Source organism: Onychostruthus taczanowskii, unplaced genomic scaffold, assembly GCF_017590055.1.
Source record: "Onychostruthus taczanowskii isolate IOZ18803 unplaced genomic scaffold, ASM1759005v1 scaffold37, whole genome shotgun sequence".
Classification (NCBI taxonomy): Eukaryota; Metazoa; Chordata; class Aves; order Passeriformes; family Passeridae; genus Onychostruthus; species Onychostruthus taczanowskii.
The window spans coordinates 2,541,487-2,564,362 of record NW_024501126.1 but is presented as its reverse complement, the minus strand read 5'-3'; the positions used below and the strand labels follow the sequence as shown (position 1 = coordinate 2,564,362).

The following is a 22,876-nucleotide window of genomic DNA, read 5'->3' as shown; positions in this document are numbered from 1 at the left end:
TATCTCCTTCTTTCTTATCCTTGCAGTTTTGTTTTTTAACAATCCCTCCCCTTTCTAAAGCTGTGGCCTTCACCCTGTGATTCATGAGCCAGTGGGGCTCTGTGAGGTGTTTATGTGACAAGCAAGGAGTGTGACAAATACAGCGGTGAAAAACCAGCCAAATGTTAGCAATTTCTCTGCATGCTGCTTTTTACTTCCTTCTGTAAGTGTTTGGCTGTGTGCAAGCTGAAAAAAGATTAAAAGCCACTGCTCTGAGCATCCACATGCTCTCTATCCCTTTTCTTCCCACGCCCCACCTCTCACCCATGTGACTGCTGTGCCACTTGTGCTCAAATTCAGGTTTTTTGCTCACTGCTCTGGGTGTCAGGCTCATGGACTCTGCCTTCCCACTAGCCCGTGCCCTGACCTTTGCTGCATTGCCTGCTCCATGGCTGCAGGGATGTTATGCTCTGTGCACCTCTTCTCTGCATCTTCATCTTTACTTTGCACCCTTGGCCTGCAGATCCAAGCACGTCTGCATTAGTGTTGGTCTGGAGTTGCTGTTGTTATCAGTTCCCATCTAGCTCTGCTGTGTGGAGTGGTCCTCACCCATCTTCCAACAGACACGGGTTCCATTCACTGTTCCCACACCTCCTGCCAGAGATTGTTCCTCTGGATGGAAGCTGTGATGCAGGGGCTGACAGAGTAGCCTTCCTGGTGGCTCTTACCGCTCAGGGTTGCAGTGAGCTCAGAAGGTGGCTCGCAGCCTGCTGAGTGTGTGACACCCAGCTTCAGTCTGCAAGGCTTCCAGGCTGCCACCCTCTTCCAAATTCTAAACTAACACAGTGAGGTGTAAGCTGCATGGGCAGGAAAGAGCTCGTTCCTAGCAAGTTTGTCACCTTTGTCACAGCATCCTTCTGAAGATGCACTACTCTGTGTTCTGGTAAATCAAATGGTAAAATGGGGTTTGGCAATTATGTCCCTATTGCCTGTAAATGTCTTACTTAGTTTTTAAGTTTCCCAAATGCCTAAGCACATACCAGCTTACTCTGTGCCCATGCATGAAGTCGTCTGGAAAGTACCAGTCAGAGTGAACTGTTTGAAGATGTCTGACTTCCAGAGCTGACTTCTACAAACTAAAATGTAACCGTCTCTCCATTCCACTGAGTGATGCAGACAATTTTGGTATTAGAATTTATAAAAGGTCTTCAGCTAAAGATGAAGGAAGCCTTGTTGTAATATAGCCTTGGGAGACTCCAAGTACCTGTTCAGTTGGCATTTTGTCTACAAAGTATTGGAGATATGTAGAAGTTAGGCAGTCACATGCAGTGTATATTTTAAAAGATGACAGCCTGTCGTCTCACCATTGGTTAATGGCAATAGAAAATTCCCACATTATATGTCAGCAGATTGCACCCAAAATGAAGCCTTTTGGATGTTTTAACTTGTGTTTTCAGGCTTTTAGGTAATTGTTTGAAGCAGGTCTGATGCAAATGAAAAGCTTGTTAAGTAATTTTATCCAGTCTAGTTGCTAAGGCAACCTTTAAAAAATGAAAGGCAAACAGTTTCGATTTCAGTTCTCCCATAATTTCTCTGAGCATGCTTTTTCATGCAGGTTTGCAAAATTCTATTCTTACAACAGCTTTGAAATCTTTGATCAGCTTGAATGTTTGTTTAAAGAAATTAGAGCGATGAAACAAATGATGCATCCTTATGGAGCTAATAATTTGTTTGTGAATTAAAATGAGTGTTGCCTTAAGTTTAGTGGCTATGCAGTTAACATATTTTCCTAGAAGCAGCATCCATACTTGGCTAAATTTTTAAAACTACAGTCAATATAGGAATGTGCAAACATTCAGTGATAATTGATACATTGCAGACTGCTTTGTCTTTATGTCCCCAGCTTAAATCCGGACTTTGCAATGGTAAAATTGATTTACTTTGGGATATTTCAGTCTATGCTTAAGTTTGCATTGAGGGTTCCCATAAACTGCTGTGCAGGATTGTGTTACTATGTTGCCTGAAGTATCCTAAATTAGACTGCAGAAAATGACCAGCTTTTCTTTGACCAATATAGCAGTGTGTGGCACCTGCCAGCGTTACATTTCTCCAATAAGTTGTATGAGCTCATTTGTTGTAACATGTAAATCTTTTATCCTTGCTGAAATGCAATAGTTGTACTGCTTTCTGGTAGGATGGTGTTTGAGATGACCTACAAAGCACTGGGACAGTAGAAGCAAAGTCTAAACTGCAAGAATACATGTCAATACCCTGACTCCATGTCACCCTGGGTCTTAGGCAGACTGGGTTGTTCCCATGTCCCTGTTTCCATGCCAGAAATATTTCTCTGTAGAAGTGCTTGTGCTTGGGAAGGAGGTCAGGGTTTGCTACAAACAGGTCCCAGAGTAAAAGACTGGGAACAAAACCAAAGAACTGTGTAATGGATTGTACTTGACCATTTTGTAGGTTATAATCAGAGAGGTCTGAGCTAATTGAAACAGGCAATTCTCCAAGATACTGATTAATAATTTACTTGCAACTTGTCTTCATGTACCTGCTAAGACAACTTTCATGTCAGACTTGCTTTTGCTTAGACAAAGCAGAGCTACCCAGTCAGCACCTTTTGAGAGTACTCAAATTTACCTTGGCATCTGTTAAAAGTATATTATTGGTATCACGTGCCTTTCTTTTCTGTCTTGAAGAGAACAGAGCCAAAAATGAATTTTTGTTCAAAGTGCCATGTGAACTCTAAGAAGGGACTCAGGGAAAATTGCCACTGATTGATTAGTGTCATAAAAGTCATTGTTCTTGAAAACAAAACTGGACATAAGTACTCTGTAGTGATAAAACTGCAGAATCAGTTTACATGAACAATAATGTGATGCTGTGAAATCCCAAATCCACTCTGTATTTGGTTCCTTCCACCCAGGTCATTTGCTCTTTAAAACAAATCAGCTTATCTGTTGAAAAAATTCACTGGGATGACTTGAATTATTAACAAACTGGTGAATTAATGTAAATTTATACAGCACAAGAACCAATTTTCAAGGTGCAAAACAATATAGTAAGTCTAATGTTAAAACTGGACTGGTGAACAGTTGCATAGGCATGGGCAGACTTGTGAGAGTATTGCTGCTGTGTGAGGTTTTGACAGTGACCACAGTAACTTGTGTTCTTTTCAGCTGCTCATCACCTGCCTGATTAATTTCTCTCCATTTGTGATGTGTTTCTCTGTTGTGTGAATCCATCTCTGTTCATTCTGTCACATCTTCATCTTTCTCTCGCTGCTGCTGCTTCAGGTTTCTCAGAGCCTCAGGTAAGCAACCACAGGAAGCTTGTGCCCTATCATGTTCCTTCATACAGGAGGTTTTTGCAGTGATTTTTAAATGATATAGTGATTTTTAATTAATCCCGCTCCTCCCCTTTGCCCCCCATCCTACATATCCTCCTTTAATTGTGGTAGTTGTGTGCTTTCATCATGTTTACAACACGTTTCTTTACAGGATTCCAGTATGCTAAGAAACTTTTACTTCATTGCTAGTGAACTGAACCAAAGTAGACTGAGGCTGAGGCTTTCTTTCTCCATGTATGTCTCCATGGTTAAGGTTTTACTTTGTGAGAATAAAAGAATAAAATCCTCAACTATTCTGTGTTCCACATTGCATGTGATCAACAAGTATTTAATAATGTTTTTCCAGTGCTAGATACTTGTTTTGTTTCTGGTTAGTGAGTGTCTGCATTCAGATTTCTGCCTTCTTCATCAGAACATCATGGCAGCTTAAACCTTCCTCTTCAAGAAAATTCCTTATTTTTTTTTTCCCCTAATGTTTGTAAAAATGGGAGCAAAAGCTGCAAAGGGCTGTCATGTCAATAATTTCTTAAATCAAACTTTAGGAGCATTGGCCCAAAATTTCTTGGTTTCAATTTTTAATTAAAACACTCTTGGAGGCTCTATTTAATAATATTCAACAGACCCTCTTACAGGGTCTCAGGGCCTGTCTAGTATTTATAGACCACATTTGAAAAGCCCTTCTTTAGAAGTAGTTGCTGATCTGCTTAAATTATTTCATTAAAGCTGTCAGCATCTAAAAGTGTGTAACACACATTTGTTCTCTGTGAAATCCCTGTTAGTGAACCTTTTAAAGCCAGCTGGTAAACTCTAGGCATTGTTGTATTCTTAGTTTTACAAACTGCTGATTGCAGGGGTTTTGGTTTTGGAAATTGCAGGAAGAAAGGGGAAAATTAAATGGAAATTAGGAAATCCATTTGCTTTTTACTCACTTTCCCTGTCTGTAAGGATGCTATTTTGGCAGTTTAGCTTGCTGGGGAAAAAAGCTACTCCTGAGTCTAAGCTACCCTTTAGGAGACAAAATTACTGTGTCCATTTTATGAACATTTCAGGAAGTTTCAGAAGCATTCTTTATTGGTCTAACATTTGTCCTGCTGGGTGATTTAATACAAACTAAGATACACTTAATATATTTTCTCCCATTAAAGTGATTCTTCCAAGCCAGGGACAGGAGGATTTTCCTCTGGAAAATCATTAGTCCTTTCAAAACTCAGCTGCCTGCTGTTACTTCAGTACTGAATTGCCTGACACTTGCTAAGATGATTGAAATTTGGCCAGTGAAATTTTGTTGACTTACACCAGAGTAATATATTTCTGTCTCCACAGTTATTAATTATAACCCCAAAACAGTGCTTTTCCTAGTTTTAACAAGCCTCCATTTATGCTCTCATCCCCAAGATTCAGAAGCAGAACCTAAAGTGACAAATGCTAGGATTTTTGTGGCCGTGGTGTCGTTTGCTGCTGCAGTATTTGCATCCTCAGTAGCAAAGGTGGAACTAAAGCTTGACTTGTTTGTGCAGTAACAGGGCTAGGTGCGCCCTTCTGCTTTTTGCAGTCAGGTGGTTTCTGAAGGAGAGCATTACAGAGGGGCATAAAGTTTATACTGTGTTTCTTTCTGCCCTTCCAGTGTTTGGGCTGGGCAAGAGTGCTCAGTGTTTATGAGCTCAAGAGGTGAGATTATGCACAGAGACTCTGTGTCAGCTTTTTATGGAGACATTGCTCATACTGTGTGACTCCTTGGCAAGCTTGCAAAGCAATTTTTAAAGCACAGAATACTCTAATGTTCAGAGAGCTTCTCCAATGTGGGGTTTTTTTTGCTTTTAAGGTGATTTTTTTTTTTTTCAAACATTTCAGGAAGCTCCTGTGGTGGCACGAGCAGCCCTGTTCCTTGAGTGCGCGCGCTTTGTGCACCGCTGCAATCGTGGCAACTGGCCCGAGTGGATGAAGGGCCACCATGTGAACATTACCAAGAAAGGGCTGTCCCGTGGCCGTTCTCCTGTTGTGGGAAACAAAAGGAACCAGAAGCTGCAGTGGAATGCAGCCAAGCTCTTCTACCAGTGGGGAGATGTAAGTGTTTCCTTCTCTCCTGCTTACGTTTAAAAAATATGGCAAGATATAAAGGTAACTGGATCATATACAGGATTTCAGTCCTTGTAGGATGGGGATTCAGAAGCCTTCTTTCCAACCTGGACTTCACAGCCTGCCAGGATCCCCCTTCCTGCTAAGGGAAGTGACTTTGCTAGGATATGTTTTCTCCAAGGGTCTGTTTGGCTCATTCTCCTTTTTCCAGCACTTGTCATATGTGAATGGCTAAGGAAGAGGGGAAATGTGCGCTGTGATACTACTTTCTGTTTTTCTTACTTCCAAATATATTTAGCCTAGGGCTTCTTGAACTAGGTGTGGTGCTGTATATTTAGTAATGAGTTTCTCCTTGCTGTACTTAATTCAGTTTCTCTTTGCACCCATACAGACAGTTAGCACTTACAATTCTTAGGCAAGGAATTCTACACACCTACTATGAGTCATGTAAAGAATTGTCTCTTTTTGTTTGGCACTTGAATCCTTCAAGTTTTATTTTATTGTGATCTTTACCATGCAGGAAGGAGGCAATTGCCTTATCTGGCCCTGGGAATGCCACTTGCAGTTTCCTTGTACAGCCCCCGGGATATAATTGCTGAACATCTGACATGTATACAGGTCATTTCTCACAATTCAAAATAGTGGGAGGAGTTCCTTTGACTGGTTTCAGATGTCTTCTTTCTGGAAGTGAGCTTTGTGCTTCTTACCTCTTCTAAAAACCAGTGGTTTTTACAGTGAGCACCATGATTCCCATCCCCCCCAGAAAAAGAAGACATAAAATCCAATGCTTATGGAAATTTAAAAGTCATGTTCTGCCTTGCTGACTTGAATTATTGTAGGTTAAACCAACATGTGCTTCTCAGTGGAGCACATTGTAAGGAACCTCAAAATAAAGCTGACCATATCAATACATTCCCACCACAGAAGAGCCCAGGGGGAGAATCCAAATAGAGTCTTAGAACCTGAGCTTAGTGTCTTTGCAGATCTCCTCCTTCCATTCCTAAAGGTAACTCAGAAAATGCTACCTGGTCACCCTACTCTCTGGTAAAGTCTCAAACACAGGAGATTATCTTAACAACAGCACAAATACCAAAGTTCCTTGAAAAAGTATATAGGGTGAAAGTATTTGCTTCTGTATTCCATGAAGTCACTGCCTTAGCCTGTCTCCTTTGAGAACTCCTTTGAAGTGGAGAGCACAGGATTGCATAGTCATTGAATTTTTGCATGCTTTCAGACAGCCAGAACTATCCATCTCTATTTGTGGATGCCATGCTTCTAGACATTCCCTTTTCTAAGATTCTCAAAAAATGAAACAAAGAAATATGGTAACTATTGGAAGCCAGTTAGATTCCCCTCAGCCATCATTTTTAGTAACTGATATACCTGACCTGGAAAAAGTCCAGAAAGGTTTTATTTTCATAATGTCAAAAGTACTACCATGTGATTCAAGGTCGTAAGAAAGGAGCCAGGGAAATCTGATCATATGCAACTTGGCATAATTGTCTTCCCCTTGAATTTAATGGCATCATAAGACTGATCTGGATGCGTTCTCCATTCTGACATTAGTATGTGTTTGCTGCTGCTTAGGAGCATTTCAGAAGGGAAAAACCCTACATTTACTAACTGTAAGACAGGATAAGATTTAGAGAGTAGTTTTAGAGTGTGGGTTGTTTTTCCCTTTTCCTGCAAGGTGTCTTGCTGTTCACTCATATCTCTGATTCTTCTCACTGAAGGCCTGAAGAATTTATTTACCCTCAGCCTCCCTAATAACCATCAGAGACTCACAGTGGTGAACCCTTTCCACGGGAGGTGAGACTTGGACTGCCCATGGCAGGGATGAACCTTTTGAATCAAAAGGCCTGACTTGTTCTGCTGTCTTTTGAAATAATGCAGTGTTAAATCTATTCTGATCAGGTTAGTCTGCCACTTCCTTTGACTGCTTCTGTTAGGAGGATTTTTGGTTTTGCTTCTCTGTTTGCTAGAAAACCAGTAATACAGAAAACACATGTCAGGAATTCAGTGCTCATTAAATGGGAAGCCGTGGGATTATGTCTTACTGCTTTAACATTAGGGTGGGCTACACAGCATAAATAATATGTGATAAAATACTGTTTTATGGACAGGCATGCAGAACATTTCTTCCTTTAAATGCCTGAAATATGAAAGGCAAAAAATTGAGACGTGTGCAGTTCCTTTAGCAATGTACAGGCTTAGAGATAGCTGAGATTGACAACTGTTTGTGTCAGCATGCAAACCACAGCAGTATCACCTTATTCTCTACCCTTTCCTCTGTTGCTGGGTTTCAGAGGAAGTGTTCAATAGCAAGAATAAGTGACCATTTATGTATTTCTGTGTCACTTCAGCCACAGGGGGAAATTATATTGTGCTTGCATGACCATCAGTTCTGACTTGTAAAATATTTAGAAAACCTCCTTAGTATCTTTGTCTAAAATTATCCCATACTCAAAAAGGCCAAATGGCCAATGCTGATGAAAACTCTGTAATTTAAAACATCTCTTCCCTCACAAAGCGATGATCTCACAGGATAAAATTTCACGTACTTATCTGTGCTCATGTACGTGCAGCAAAGAAAATCAAGACAGTTCTTAAGAGCTCTCAAGTCTCCTGGCAGGAAAGCAATTTCCTTGCTAACACACCCTTACCTGGAGTTTTCTGACAGCACCACGAGGGCTGTTGACATGCTGATAGTGATGCTGGCAAACAGCCACGATAAACAATCAGTTTAATCAATCAGTTTCTGGAGGATGTAAGGTAGAAATCTGGCTGACTCTGCTCTTTCTACGGATCCTCTGTACACCGTTATCCTTGCACCTTCCCAGCTCCTACAAGCATACTTTCAGCTCATTTTTGGGATTTGCATCAGGGTGTTTCTCCTTTGAAGATGGAAGCAGGCTTTCCTGTGGGCATTTAGCTGTCTTGTGGAGGATATAAGGACTGTTACTGGTTTCCTAATTCACAGCATGTTTTCTTAAGCAGAAGACCTACATTCTCAGTGGAAAGACTTGGCAAAAATCTGGAATAAATATATCAAAGGAACAAAGAAAAGTGGAAGAAATTAATGCTTCACAATGACCTAATCTCCTTCTGCCTGTTATGTGCCAGTTTGGAGGGGTTTATTGTTTAACTAAATTTACTTAAAGTTTTCATCCTGAAATTTGACACTTTGCAAATTTCTGTTGAAAAAAAGGGGGAAATAAGTTATACTTCTGACAGCAATTAGTCTTTTTTCATCCCTTTCTCCCCTTTAGACAACAAAAATAAAGCCAGGGCGTTGTGGCTGGGCTGAAATTCTCACTGCTGTGCTTCCCTTTGTCCATCTGCAGGCAATTGGTGTCCGCCTCAACGAGCTGTGCCACGCTGAGAGCGAGAGTCCTGCCAACCTGCTTGGCCTCATTTATGATGAGGAGACCAAGAGGCGCCTGAGAAAGGAGGATGAGGAAGAAGACTTTTTAGATGACAGTAAGGAGACTCCCTTTACTACAAGAACCCCCGCTTGTAAGAACCTCTGCTTTAGGAGCACTTAATATTTTTTCTCTTTTCATTTTCTTGCCACCCAGCTGTATTTCCCAGCCCCTCACTTTCACCCCAGCTTCCTCCCCTGTTCTTTTCGTGCCTGGGTGTAAAACATGACAGATGTGTAACAGTACTGAAAGACTTGGATGGGAAAGGGAAGGGGAAACCAGGAGCTGCAATTCCTGCACACAGAAACTGCAGTTGTAAGCAGGGTCATACTTTATTTCTTGAGCCTTGCTGTCACCCGAGTGTTAAAAGTGGTTCAGGCTCCATTCCTCACAGTTACTTCTGCCAAAATATTTGTATTATATCAGCCACTTTTCAGTTTCTGAACACTGAAGGGTCAACTCCCCTGATGTGAATTGGCACAGCTCTGCTAAAGGCTTTTAAATCTTGACTTCAGTATAGTGCCTGATTTTTAGGCAGAAATTAAAAAAAAAAAAAGCATCATTAAAAATCTGTATAACAACAAGATGAAACCACATACATTTGTGCCTGTGTGTACATAAGGGTGGCAGAGCTGTGACAGATCACTGATTCTGAATGTCTGTATAGGTATGCAAGTTATAGCAAACCCTGTGAACCAAAATAAATTGTCAAAACACATCCTGTTGTAGCTGTAGCTGAAGGTGGTAACAAATATTTTGTGCTCTTTAGACCATTTGTGTATATGTGTGCTGCAATCTACTGGTGCTTGTCTGCCTGTACTGTTGTTCCTCATTGGATGTAATGTTTGTCTTCTCCTCTCTCTTCCTGTGGTTCTGGATTTGTTCTTAGCGCTGCATAAAGGCCCACTTTGGCAGTGATATAGCACATGGATTGCTTGCACAATTACAGAAGCCTGACTTCAAAGGAGGCTATCTTTTCCAGTTATCAGGGTAGTAATTAATAATAATAATAGGAAAAGTATCTCTTTAACAGCTAGTGATAACTCCATTAATTTGAGATAATTTTCTATATTTGAAAGTAGTTCTTTTCCACAACTGCAAAAGATTTGACTGTATGCAAAACTGAAAAGGAAAAGAAGGGTGTCTACTTCTTAACCTGTATTAGCCTTAAATGACATGTATAGAAAATAACTTAAACTGGTTAGTTTAGTAGGTACTTCAACATAATATACTCGAATATATACTATAGTCAACTATTGTCTTACTTCAGTGTAATGCAGTCTAATATAATAAATATTTTAAATAATATATATTATATAAATATATGTATATATATATAAATATACATATATTTAAATAATAAATATATTTATATTTATTATAATACATATATTTATATGTATTAAAATATGTATAAATAATAAATATTATCAATAATACAATATTAACAATGTAATATATAATTAGTATGATATACAACATATAATATACAATGTAATATAATGTAATACGATACAATCAATGTAATAGAAATTTTAGTATTATTTCATGTGCTGGTAAATACATGGTTTGCTATTTGATTGATTCTGTTTCTTTTAGTGTAGGAAAAGTAGCACAGAAGTGTGGGGTTTCCTGTTTTTCAGTGCAGCTTGCATCGTGCACCATATGTGACAATGTCCATCACCTCTTGGTTCCAGATCTTGCATTAACTCCTTGCTCATGACAGAAATATTCTTTCCCAGGCACTGTGAATCCCACCAAATGTTGCTGTCCTTTTGCACTAAAAATGGCAGCCTGTCAGCTTCTCCTGGAGATAACCACGTTCCTTCGAGAGACCTTTCCCTACATGCCCAGACCCCGCACCGAGCCTCTTGTGGTAAGTGACCCGCACACACTGGAGAGGGCTTTGCCCACAGAATCCCAGATTCCAGCCTCTGATGAGAGGTAGAGTGGGTTAAAGACTATAGTGGATCTCTGCAGGGAGAAAGGAGCCATTGTGTGGTCAATAAAGATGGTCAGGGTACATGAAATGGGTTGGTTAAGTAGGGAAGTCCGTGGAAGCACAACACGTGCTGCTGGAAGTTAAAGAAGGTTTCCAAAGAGAGAAGAGGGATTGAGGAAAAAAGGGTGAGGGACTTGGGAAGGGTGGGAGGTAGACTATAGGAAGTGACAAGCTGAAATGCTCACTAGCTGTTTAGCAGTGGCCAGGGATTGGAACAAGACAGGTAGGGGCAGAGAAATTGCCAGAGCTTTAAAGCTGCAGATTGGTTTGGGTTAGACCCAGAGAATTCCAGAGAGAATGGGAAGAAAGGAAAGAAATAGGAACAAAAGAAGCAAAGGAAAAAAACCCAAAAAACTCCATGAGACTCGGAGGCAGATCCTGGCATAAACAGTAAGCTAAACAACTCGTTAGGTGACACCTAATGCTGTGAATTAAGTGCCACCTTAATGCAGAATACATGAAAACTGATTTTAAGTGATTAATTCTTGTGTGGATTTTCTTATGTCTAATACTGTGGTTTAACGTTACCTTTAGCCTGTTGTTTCAAAAAACACACATGCACACAATCATCTGTTGACAAGTTGTGAGAAACAACTGCTCACTTTGAAAATTTAAAAAGGTTTATTAAACCTTAACAAAAAAACAACAAAAGGAAAAATTTGCAGCACTGGGAACAGCCCTCGTGGATACCACGTGGCTGGTTCCTCTTCAGATGGATGCTCAGTCTTTTACACCCCTGGGGGCTGCATCAGCCAGCCCTGGCCCCTCCCAAAGTCTGTCAGTCAGCTCTTCTTTGCCATTTGTCACTGGAGACTGCTTTCTTGTAACTTGGTTGGAGGGTCAGGTGTTGCCATGCCCCCCCAAGCACCAAGCTTTCCCATTCCCCACTGCCCCATGTGCACTCCTTCTTTTACCTGTCCTAGACAGCCCCGGCTGTCTGATGGCAACAGTACAGGGGGGAAAAGGGAACTATGGGGAGAACAGAGGACATCTAAACTGCAATAACCTCACTAAAGCTTTTCTTAATATTCACACAATATTCATCTCTTAATTGCGAGAGCTAATCATCTTATTATCCATCTGTAACAAAGTTAAGTTGACTGTGACCCTCAGCTTCAGAGGTGGTTAGCATAGAATGAGATGAGAACTGAATGGCTGACATAGTTTCAACTTTTAAGCCAAATTTCTTTAAGAAATCAGGATAAAAATTATAAAGAAAAAATGAGAAGTTAAATCTCCAAGGAGGATTTGGCCCTACTATCCTGGCTTTTGTTAATGACAGATCAAATTTTAGTCATGGCAATTATGCTTGACAGGCTGATTTATCTGGATAGTATTACAATTAGGTTCTGAAAATGAGTCCAAAGGCTATAGATGACCTCTGATGAAGTGACTCAGCCCCAGGGTATGCAAGAAGGACAATTTAAAAAAACAATAAATTCAGCAAAATCCTCCTTAAACTCACTGGTGATATTATAGCATAATAAGTGACTGCATCCACAAGCAGGATAATACCATGGTTTATAATTCATGTCATTCAGTAGTTAGGCTTGGAACTAAGAATATGTTGGATAATGAAGGTCAACAGAAATCAGTGTTTTTATGTGAGCTAGAAGTACAACTGGTTAATCACTTTCTAGACTTGTGTGTGAGAGACAAGGAGGAGGAATTATTCTGTGAGCTTTAGGTGAAAGAATCCTCAAGGGCACTTTATGCAAGAGTCTGTAAGAAAAAATGGCCATAGAGTGCTGCCTCTAACTTTGTACAGAGGAAAAAAAAAATAGAGGCAAAAATAATCCAGATTAAAATATTAAGTCTGTATTTTTGGAGTGATACTACCTTTCCAAGAAGATCAGGTACATAATGCTATGATCCATATAGCTGGAATTTCAGTAGAGCAAATCTCACTTCCACTGGTGTTTGTAGGCATACCTGTTCATAGATAGGGGCACAGCCTTGAAGAACTGAAACATTTGCAACTGAGCTGGTTTTGGTTTAACTATCAAGACACCAAGAGAGCATGCAGACTTGCCAAGGCTGTGGACTGAGTGAGGTCCTGTGTGTGGCTCCTGACTGAAGTTTCACCCAAAGCCTTTTGCTGGTCATGGAGCAGACACAAGCTCATTTTGCTTGCAGCTGGAGCCATTCCAAATCCACCTGGATGTATTCTTGTGTCACCTGCTCTGAGTCACCTTGACTTGGCAGGGGGGTTGGACTAGATGATCTTCAGAGGTCCCTTCCAATCCAAATAATTCTGTGATTGGTAACTCTTCCATCCTGGCAGGTGGCTCAGCCTGCTGGCAAGACCAAAGAGCAGTTGGCTTAGTTGTGATTAAAATAAACCCCATGTGAAGCAGTTCTTCCTGAAGAGCTGGGGTTGTTCAGCCTGGAGAAAAGGAGACTCAGGGGTGCCCTCATCACTCTCTGCAGCTCCTGAAAGGTGGCTGTGCTCAGCTGGGGTCGGTCTCTTTCTCCAGGCAGCACTGGCAGAGTGAGAGGTCACAGCTTAAGCTGCACCAAGGGAAATATAGGTGGGATATTAGGAAAAAGTTTTTTAAAAAGAAAGAGTGATAAAGTTCTGGAATGGCTTGCCTGGGGAGGTGGTGGAGTCACCATCCCTGGATGTGTTTAAAAAACCCCTGGATGTGGCACTGGGTGCCAGGGTTTAGTTGAGGTGTTGGGGCTGGGTTGGACTTGATGATCTTGAAGGTCTCTTCCAACCCAGTGATTCTGTGATTCCGTGAAGCCTCTCTAGTTGCAGTGGGAGCTCATACTGCTGGCCCATCTGTGTGGTCTCCATTCTGCTACAGGATCTGGAGAGCTGCAGGCTGCGTCTGGACCCTGAGATGGACCGACACAGGTATGAGAGAAAGATCAGCTTTGCTGGGGTTCTGGATGAAAATGAAGATTCAAAGGATTCCCTACACAGCAGCAGCCACACCCTCAAGTCTGAGGCTGGCTTCGAGGAGAAAAAAGGTTTGTCAGAACAACAAGGCTTTTGTACTCTCAGGGCTTGTGAAGTGGCGCTTGATTTTGTGTTTTCATTTGCATAGACTGTGTTAAACAGCAGGCAGCCATGGAGTCACGTGGCTTTAAATCATTTCTGAGACGCTTTTGGCCTTCAGGGTTCAATATAATGAATGTGAGAAGCAAAGATGTTAAATTTTATAAGACAGTGCTATGACTGAAATCGATCGAAAGCTTTGCACAATTGCTAAAAATGACCAAGCCTTGTTTGAAACTGCCTCTTAGTGGGGTGCTGAGAGAAGAAGCATCACTATTTGAATCACTGTAAAAATAAAGTTCAAAAGTGGTGTTTGTTTTTTTCCTGATCACAGTTTTTCACTTTGGGGAAATCACATATAGAAGGGAAGATTGGTATTTTTCTGTGGAAAATCTCTGTGGGTTTGGAAGTCATGGCATCACAACAAATTAGCATGATTGGCCTCTTCTTTGCTACCACATGAAAAAATACACTGTGTGGCTTTTGATGGCTAGCAGATTGATGTTACCAACATTCTCTACACTGTACAAGCAGACTTCAAGCTCACTGTGTTTGCTGAGAATAGCAGATCGTTGCCATTTTTGAGCCATCTCATGCAAGATTCACATTCTATCTGATGGTACAAGTGTTGCAATACAATATAGTCATTGTGTGTATTTGCAATTAGAGACTAAACTGCCAGATACCTCTAGATCACCCTCTAACAAGTTTCCTAGAATTATTTACATTCTGTCTCATGGTAGTAATTCACAGGTGCAGGAATTTGAATGATAATTTTGATGATTGCTTGAGAAGGATAAATGTTTAATGATTGTTTCACAACAGTGAGGTCTGTGGCTTTCCTCTCAGAATTGTAATGTCTGTTAATGATTTGGAGGAGCTTTCATTGACTTCTGCAGGCTTTGGATAAAGTTTGAGTTGTCTTCAGCTGTGACCTTGCGACAATTACTGGAGAAAATATTAGAAATGCTTCCAAGACTTGTGTGGTGTAAAACTTTCCTCAAAATTGTGTGTCTGGTGGGCCAGTTACTTCTGTGCAGACCCACCTAAGAAAGGTGAGCTGGATAAATTGATGCTCAACCTCATTTTGTCTACTCTTGGTATACTGGCAGCCCAGAAAAACACAGAGCCTTATGGTCTGTCTGATAGTCTTGAGATATATGGGATAAGATATCTCTGCCTATTTAGAAGAGAAGTTTAGGTTGGAGTTGGGTTTTTTTTTTGGTGTTTGTTTTTTTGTGGGTTTTTTTGTTTATTGAGGATAGTTATGACAGTTGCTTGAAACCATTTTTAAACTTTTCAAGGAAGAGTCCTGCCCTCTGGGACGTTACCTGGGTGGGAGAATATCATCAAGCAGGCAGTCCTGTTGAAAATTGCTGGTGGAAAGTCTCTAACTATCCTCTTTTTCTTGGAGACAATGCTGACTTAGTTTTTCCTTTGCATGTTACTGTGCTACAGGTGTAATGTATTTTTGCAAAGATAGATAGTATTGACTTTCTGCACTCTTTTCTCCATTAAACTACATTTTCCTGTGGTTTTATTTGAGTTTTCTTTCCATTTTGCCTTTTCCCTAAGCTGCCATGTGGTTTTCCTTTACTAAAGCTGCCTCTTTGCTACATTTTAGACATGGGGAAAGTGACTGTGATAGGAAAGTTGAATCCTAATATACCTTAGCAAAAATGTAATTCCAGTATTTTAGAAGCTTAATAAATGCAAGATAATGTTATATTTTAAAATTACAATAATTATCTTCTTTTCTTTGGCCACAGCATATTCTTCTGGGAATCCACCTGGGCCAAACACTGCAGATGCAGAGGCATCTTTCATAATCTACACTTTCCTAGATAAGAAAACGTTGTTGTGTGAATGTAACTAAATTTTGCTTGCCTGCAGTGAGAGGTTTCTTTATCTCAAACTCTTTGATGAGTACTAATCTGTTTCCCTTCATTTTTCTGGAGTGTTAAAAACCTTGCTCTCATTGCTCCCCCCAGGCATGGCTTAGCAGCTACCCAAAAGCCACGGGTTTGCTGTGTAGAATCTGCTCCAGGTAGGTCTGAAATACAGACACTGCAGCTAGGTAGATGCAGGCTCTCAGATGATCACATGTACTCTTTGGGTGCCAAAATGGGATTCTGCAGCCTTCATGAAATGCAGTTACGTGTGCTTGAGCAGTCTGGGGTTCGTGGAGCTGATGTGAGCACTGTTCAAGCAGTAGTGATTGCTGAGGAACTTAGCACGGTCACCTGGAGGGAGATTCTTTGGTCACCCAGAAGTGGTTTGCCAGCTGATTTGTGAGGACTGAGGGGTAGCTCCCAAAACTTATCCAGCTGTCTTTGACCAGGATGCTAGCCACTGGAAATGGGAGTGGGAATTCCATTCTGGAGGAGCTGGGGGCAGTCTCAGGAGTAAAGGTGTGTTTGCTTTATCCTGAAGCCAAAATACAATTCTATTTAAATCTTTTGTTTACCTGTAGTATCCAAAAAGCTCTGTGCTGTTCATTCCCAACCACACACCAAAGGTAATTGATCACATGTGGCCTTGCCTGGTTAGATCTGCAGTAAAATGACTGAGTGTTGCAACATTTGGACTGACATACTGCCATGTACTGCCTCTGAGCTAGGAGGAGAATGAAAGTGCAAACAGTTGGTGCTTTAAACATTGACCCATTCCATGTCTGTGCTCATCAAAAATGCAGAGTGTCAATGGATGTTGTTAATGCCTGAAAGCTGCTGATTTGTCTGAAGGAGAAGATCTACGTGCTTCTGTTTCTTCTAAAGCATTCTAATGATGAAGAGTAACATGCAGAGACACGGATTTATGCAAACCTTACTTCAAAGAAGCCTTGCGTGCTAGCCTCATGGAGCAGACTCCCCTCTTGCAGTCACACACGCTGTATAAATAAATCATTGATCCTACTGCAGAGCTCAGTGAGGTTTACAGAGCCCAGGCCCATGGGAAAATAGGTTTGTCCAAAGTGCCTTGTTCATGCTTGGGATTCAGCCAGCTATCCATAGCAAGAGGTGATGCTGCGCTAATGTAAACTCTAAGGACTGGCAAAGAAAACTGCAATTCACATCCATTGGACAGATCCTGCTTCCTGGCAGGAATTGATCCAATTTGGTGTGAATTGTAGGATTTTCTTGTCCACGCTTTGGGTTTCTGTTAGCGCAGATGACTCTACTTGCTGGTGGTTGAACAAGGGCTAATTCCAAATACAGACAAGGCCTGAGGTGATGTACCAGATCTCCAGGATATGAGGTGTTGACCACATTTTTGTGAAGCATCTTTACTCCCTGATTGATCGAGCTGCATTGGCGTTGGCTTTGGAGGGAGCCTCTGACCCCACATTCCTTGGCAGGAGACGCTGCAATACAGGCTGGCAGCAGAGGGTTGGGAGGGAGGGGAGGGCCAGGATCTCTTTCTTTTTTTAAATGGGGAAAAATTAAGGGGAAAAAAGTCCTCTTTTATTCTTTTAATACAGTTCCCAGCAGGAAGATCAGGATAGGAGGCTCCCGCTTGCTCCAGATTAAAGGAACCCGCAGTTTCCGGGTGAAGAAGGGGGGTTCCCTTTCCAGCATTCGCCGGGCCGGCAGCCTAAAGAGCACCAAGTTATCACGGCAGGACTCAGAGTCTGAGAATGAGGAGCTGCAGCTGTCCCACAGCAGGGACACTGTCACTGATATAGGTAACTTAGATGAGTGGGTGGAAAGGGAGGGGACAATAGGAAGGACCTTAAACTCTTGATGTGCTTGCAGCAGAGCTAGAAATGATGAGAGATCCCCACCTCTGCAGGCTAGGAAAAATCTAGAGCTCTCTTCAGGGACTGCCTGGACTAGGGCCTGGGAGGAGCACGGTACAAATCCTGGGTGCAGTGTCAGCTCCACGCACAGATTGTCAGTTCAGAACTGTGTTAAAGCATGAGCTCTTAGAATGCTGGCCTGCCAGCTGAACGCTTGCTGTCTGCAGGGGAGCACATGCACCTGTGTATATGCACATACACACACCCCCCTAAACCATAGGATATCATGAATACATGAGGTGATATGTATATATGATATTTTATTGTCCATAGCAACAGATTGGCTATATGTGTGTATATATTTATATATAAACACATATATATTTAGGCATGTACTTCATATTCTGTGTTGGATATGATGTCATAAGCATGTCTGGTGACATGTAAAACATGTATTCTTATATGCAGAACATAACATTCACCTGCTGCATACTATATTTCTACAAACTGGCATATACATCTATTTTTGTGGTTTACAGCTGCTTTCCTTAGTAATTAAAAGATGAGTGTCCGTACATTTATCTTATGGAAACAAGATGTGCATCCTACTGTGTGAAATCTCCATCACAGTTGAAGTAAAGGGCTTCCCTTCACTATTGGTGTTAACCAAAAGCTGTGGACGCATTTGGAGCTGGAATAACCTGCCAAGTTTATGGTCATTTTTATGTTGCCCAAAAGATGCTTCAATAGGAGAACACGGAGAGTGGGATTGTCAGTTCTGTAAACTCTGACGAGGCACAGTTCACTTGAAGAAGAGAAAAAGGGTAAACCAAAAGTCATTTCCAGCCAAGTCTTAATATCATTAGTATTAGTTTTATAGGAGGCCCATAGGGTAGGAAGTGGTTAGGGGAAACACAGGGGTCAGTGAAATTCTCAGGGAAATCTCTCCCTTAGCTGAGTTCTGAAGTGTTCTAGTGTGCTAGAATCAGGATTTTTTTCCCCTTTCATCCCCATGACATTAGCAGTTTCTATGGGCAATTAGCAGGGATGGTTCCTGTTGGCATTTCCAGTTGGATGCCACTTCTGGTTGGATTTTTGTTGATGTTTTTAACCACAGAGCCCAGTCAATGCAGATCACTAAACCAACCATTTGCAGCATCTGAATGGTGCAAAGAATTTGTTTCTGATGGTTTTGGATTATCCATTTCCCTTCCATTAAAGGGAAAAAAAATGGAGGGCCAAATGTTTGCTACTGACAAGATGGCCTATGGGTCAAGTCCAGATAGTTCTTGTGTCAAGCCAGCACAGGACTGGGGAGGGATGTCCAGATGCAGTCTTTCCAGTGTGACATATTCTGTGTCCTCTCATCTGTCCCCACAAGGCTGGCCTGGCTTACAAGTGCTGTCCCTAGTCTTAAAGCACATGGGGAGCAATAAAAACAACAACCTTTTGGGTATTTTTCTTTTGAAGAAGGGAGCCCTTGGAGTGCGAGCGAGCCCAGCATTGAACCTGAGGTACTGAGCAGCACGGGCTTGGAGGAGAACTATCACCGGAACATGTCGTGGCTGCACGTAAGTACAAACAGTGCTCTCAAGGGTGGCATTTTCAACAGAAAAACCTTTGTCTGGCAATCACCAGATCACAGTTTGTGCTTTTCCCACACAGCATAAAGGATCTCAGGTGTAAGTAAGCTGCGACCTTTGGAAATTGTGTGTTTGCCATTTCTAAAATGGAATTAAATCTCCTTCTCTCTAGTTCATATATTTAATTTGTTTTCTTCCTAGGTGTGCAGGGACAGCCATACTGCCTCAGCTGAAAAATACTGTAGCTCAGTACCTTATCTCCAGCATGACCAGTAGTGAGTATTTCAGGGAGAACAACAAAATGGGCTTACAGTGTGAGCTGGGCCCCTGGCTTCCAGGATGTGGCATTTTAGAAGCTGCTCGTGTAAGCCAGCAGAGCCTTGTGTAGTCTTGACACTGTCCAGCAGACAGGGAGTACAACAGTGCACATGTGGTTTGGTCATGCAGGGTCTAAGGCATCCTTTGGGCAATCTCTGTGCCTGTGATTTAGACTTACCAGAAGTCAGGTGGGCAAGTCTGCGTTGCTGTGCCATGATTGATGGTGTCCTGTGTGAGCACAGACACCCTTCGACTTCTGAGCTGCCCTTGGGAAAGACAGCTGTCAATAGTGATTTGATATCTCCATTTTTCCCCCAGGTATGTCACATAGACTGCTCTCAGCTGCCCCATATGTGGGGTGTGGGCAAGAACAGACTTAATCTAGTACTTTGATGTCAGAAACAGTTCTTGATAGTTGTCTTTTTCAGGTGAGGCTGGCAGGGCAGGGAGCTTGAATGCCATGTCTTCCAATCTGGTACTTCAGTCCCTGGACTACCCTGCTTTCTGCCAGTACTCCAATGCTCTTGGTAATGGTTACACCTCATTTGGAAATTCCAGTGTACTAAAGTGAGTGTGTTAGACATATGTGTATATGTTAGATGCTGCATCAGTAGTGGATAAGGGAATTTCCCTAGTTAGCAGCTTAAGATACATCATGGTGCCCTTGCTCAGTGTGGGAGGCTGCATGAACTCATGAATTCTGAAAGAAACTTGAGATGTTTGTCTCACTTTACATGTGGTTAGCTTGCATAGGAGAAAGGAAAATTTGAAAAAGGGCCTGGTGCAGTTAATGACACACAAGTACCAATATTACATGACAATGCTATTTTTTTCCATTGTTAGAAAGAAGGTGTGGGTAGATGGTCACTAAAGTTACAGGCAAAACAAAAATCCTGCTTTATTTAGTTGCCACAAGCAAACAGCTCCAAAGGATCACTGGTTCCAATTGCTGCTATGAAGGCACCAACATTTCCTTTACCAGGAAGCCTGGTGTCCTCACTCTGTGTCAGTGTACATTACAGCAATTTATAAGAGTGGCCCAGAAGCTGGTAGAAGCTCTACAGTGCTGCTATACAATTTGCACATTGATACAAATATTGAGTTATTCTTTATTGAGCCCAAAATGATAGGAGGTCAGAACAAGGAGGCAAATGCGGGAGTTCCACAAACATTACACAGATTTGTGTTAGATTAAGATCCTGTCATTTTTAGAAGCTTCAGTATTTTAAGGTTGAGAATGATGTGGCAGCCTGGAGAGAGAGCCAGCAGACTGCAGCTGCACAGACATAGACACAGTGGATGGAAAATTGGGATAGCTTCCTTCTGATAGTTCTGGGTGTTTCTGCACTGGACTGGGGGAAGACAAAGATTCATAAAGGCTTCTTAAAACCTACAGTGTGAATGGCTTGGAGATGCCTGTGTGTTTTTATCAGTGCTAATAAGAGGCTGGGTTTGTGTATAACATGAAGATCAATGTACAAAGAACTGCTGAGCTGAGCTTTGCTCCTCTGGCAAGAAACCATCTGAGTTACACCAGAGAGCGGTCACTCAAGTGTAGACTTGCCAGGGCTATCTTTTAATTAAGTAGCTTAGGGACTAATAACAGCGTTTCTGCAGCAAAGCAGAGCTCAGAATAGCTAAATTCCAAAATATTTACCTGATTTCTAGGTAAGTTTTACTGCCCCTTGCTGTCATATGGTAACACAAGTAGAAATAGCAACGGAGCCAGCTACCATAGAGCTGGGCTGGATGGGTCTGCCCAATGACATGCACAGCAACTGGCACAGCTTATTTCTACTGGAGAGCATACTGAGATATTTCCCTTTGCACCCCCTTGGAGGAAACTAACCCCCAAGCAGGTGGGTTTGCAGCTTTAATAACAACTGGCGAGTTGATGGTTTCCAGTCCAAGCTCTCATCTCAGAGTGGTGATACAATAGCTTTTCTGCAAACTGAGAGGATGCTGTTTTCCTCAGCCTTAATTTTGCCACCAGCTGAATATACACATCCATAGCAGCTGTGTTTCTTTTCTTTGTTAGCACTAACGTGCCTTTAGCCATGCCCAGCTAGTCTGCAAACCTCTTGTCAGTATGAAGACCTACACAGGCAAATACCTTTTTAAACCTGTGTTGAGCTTCACACCTCCCTAGCTAGGCTGAGGAAAATCTGGCTTGACTGTCCCAATCCCTGCCTGTGTAGCTCCATTTTCTGTAGGTAACTATTTATGCTTTAATTCCCAGGTCATGATCCTGTTGTGCAACCAGCAAAGTTTCATATGCACGCACATTGACTACTGTCACCCCCACTGCTACCTCCACCACAGCCGCTCCTGCGCTCGCCTTGTCCGGGCCATCAAACTGCTCTATGGAGACACTGTGGACTCCCTGAGAGAAAACAGCACTTTAAACAACGTGGCAAGAGGCAAAAAGCAAAAGGAAGTGAGTAAATGGAAGAAGCAGAATGTTTTAGGGTTTGTCCAGACACGTCATGATTGCCTTTGAAAATTGCGTGATGTACTCATACAGTTCTTTCATGACAAAATGAATAGATTTTCCTAAGCTTGGCTTTGCTGTAAAAACTCCCAGCAATTAAGACATTCAGCATTATGTAAGGAATGTAAGCTGTATTGACTGGGATGAATTTTAAGTTGCTGATAAGGTCATTTAAAAAGCTTACAATCTGACTTCAAGTTTAATGCTATTTTGTGGCCTCTACTTATCACCCTGTGGATTCTGTCTCTCTTTGTTCATGTTTTTTCTTGTCTGTTAGTAAGAATCACTCTTGACATTCTTGTGAAAATCTTATGTAGTTTCTTTCTTTTAGGTCTGAGCTCTCAGCTGTTCCAAGAATTGTATACATTAGTCTTTAATGTTTGTCTCCTTTTAATGACCATTTCAGCAGGCTATTCAAAAAACTTTCTGCCTTTTTATGTGTAAAAGTGTACTTTTAACTTCAGTGGAAATATATTTCTGCTTTCAGCAAAGTGCCCACCCAGGCAGCAACTGAATTGTGTCAACAGTTAAACCACAGCAGTCACACTACAGTTTTCCTGAATAATTATAATGACAGAGCTATTAAACTGCTTTGCAGTAACACTGAAAACAAAAGTGTTCATGAAACTGTCGTGGAGCTTTCAGCTGGCTAAAGAGGTTGGCAGTGGCATATGAAGGGGAAAAATTCATTATGTTTCTTAATCAACCCTGGAGATTGTTTGTTTCTTGTCAAGTTAGAAAATTGAGGGAAGTTTTCATGGAAGAAAGCACAGAGCAGGTGAAACAGAAGTTAATGTTTCTGCTTTCCTGAAAACTGTAAACCCCACATTTTTCCTCTAGCACAGAAAAGCACGAGTTGTTTAGAAAGAGAGGCAGTCATTTCCTCTGCAGAAGGCAGGCAAGAGGTGAG

The 22,876-nt window shown here is 41.6% G+C and overlaps 1 protein-coding gene across 3 annotated transcripts in view; it reads left to right on the top strand.

Annotated features, from left to right (window-relative positions):
• UNC80 (unc-80 homolog, NALCN channel complex subunit) overlaps positions 1–22,876 on the top strand; it is a 124,000-nt gene that overhangs the window by 44,903 nt on the left and 56,221 nt on the right. For 2 of the 3 annotated variants that reach the window (XM_041411679.1, XM_041411678.1), the window contains exons 23-28: positions 5,183–5,395; positions 8,752–8,887; positions 10,572–10,705; positions 13,642–13,807; positions 19,045–19,145; positions 21,715–21,912. In XM_041411679.1, coding sequence (XP_041267613.1) covers positions 5,183–5,395; positions 8,752–8,887; positions 10,572–10,705; positions 13,642–13,807; positions 19,045–19,145; positions 21,715–21,912 — 948 coding nt within the window. Of the gene's footprint in view, positions 1–5,182; positions 5,396–8,751; positions 8,888–10,571; positions 10,706–13,641; positions 13,808–17,316; positions 17,521–19,044; positions 19,146–21,714; positions 21,913–22,876 lie in introns of all 3 variants that reach the window. The other variant, XM_041411677.1, reaches the window with a different exon arrangement.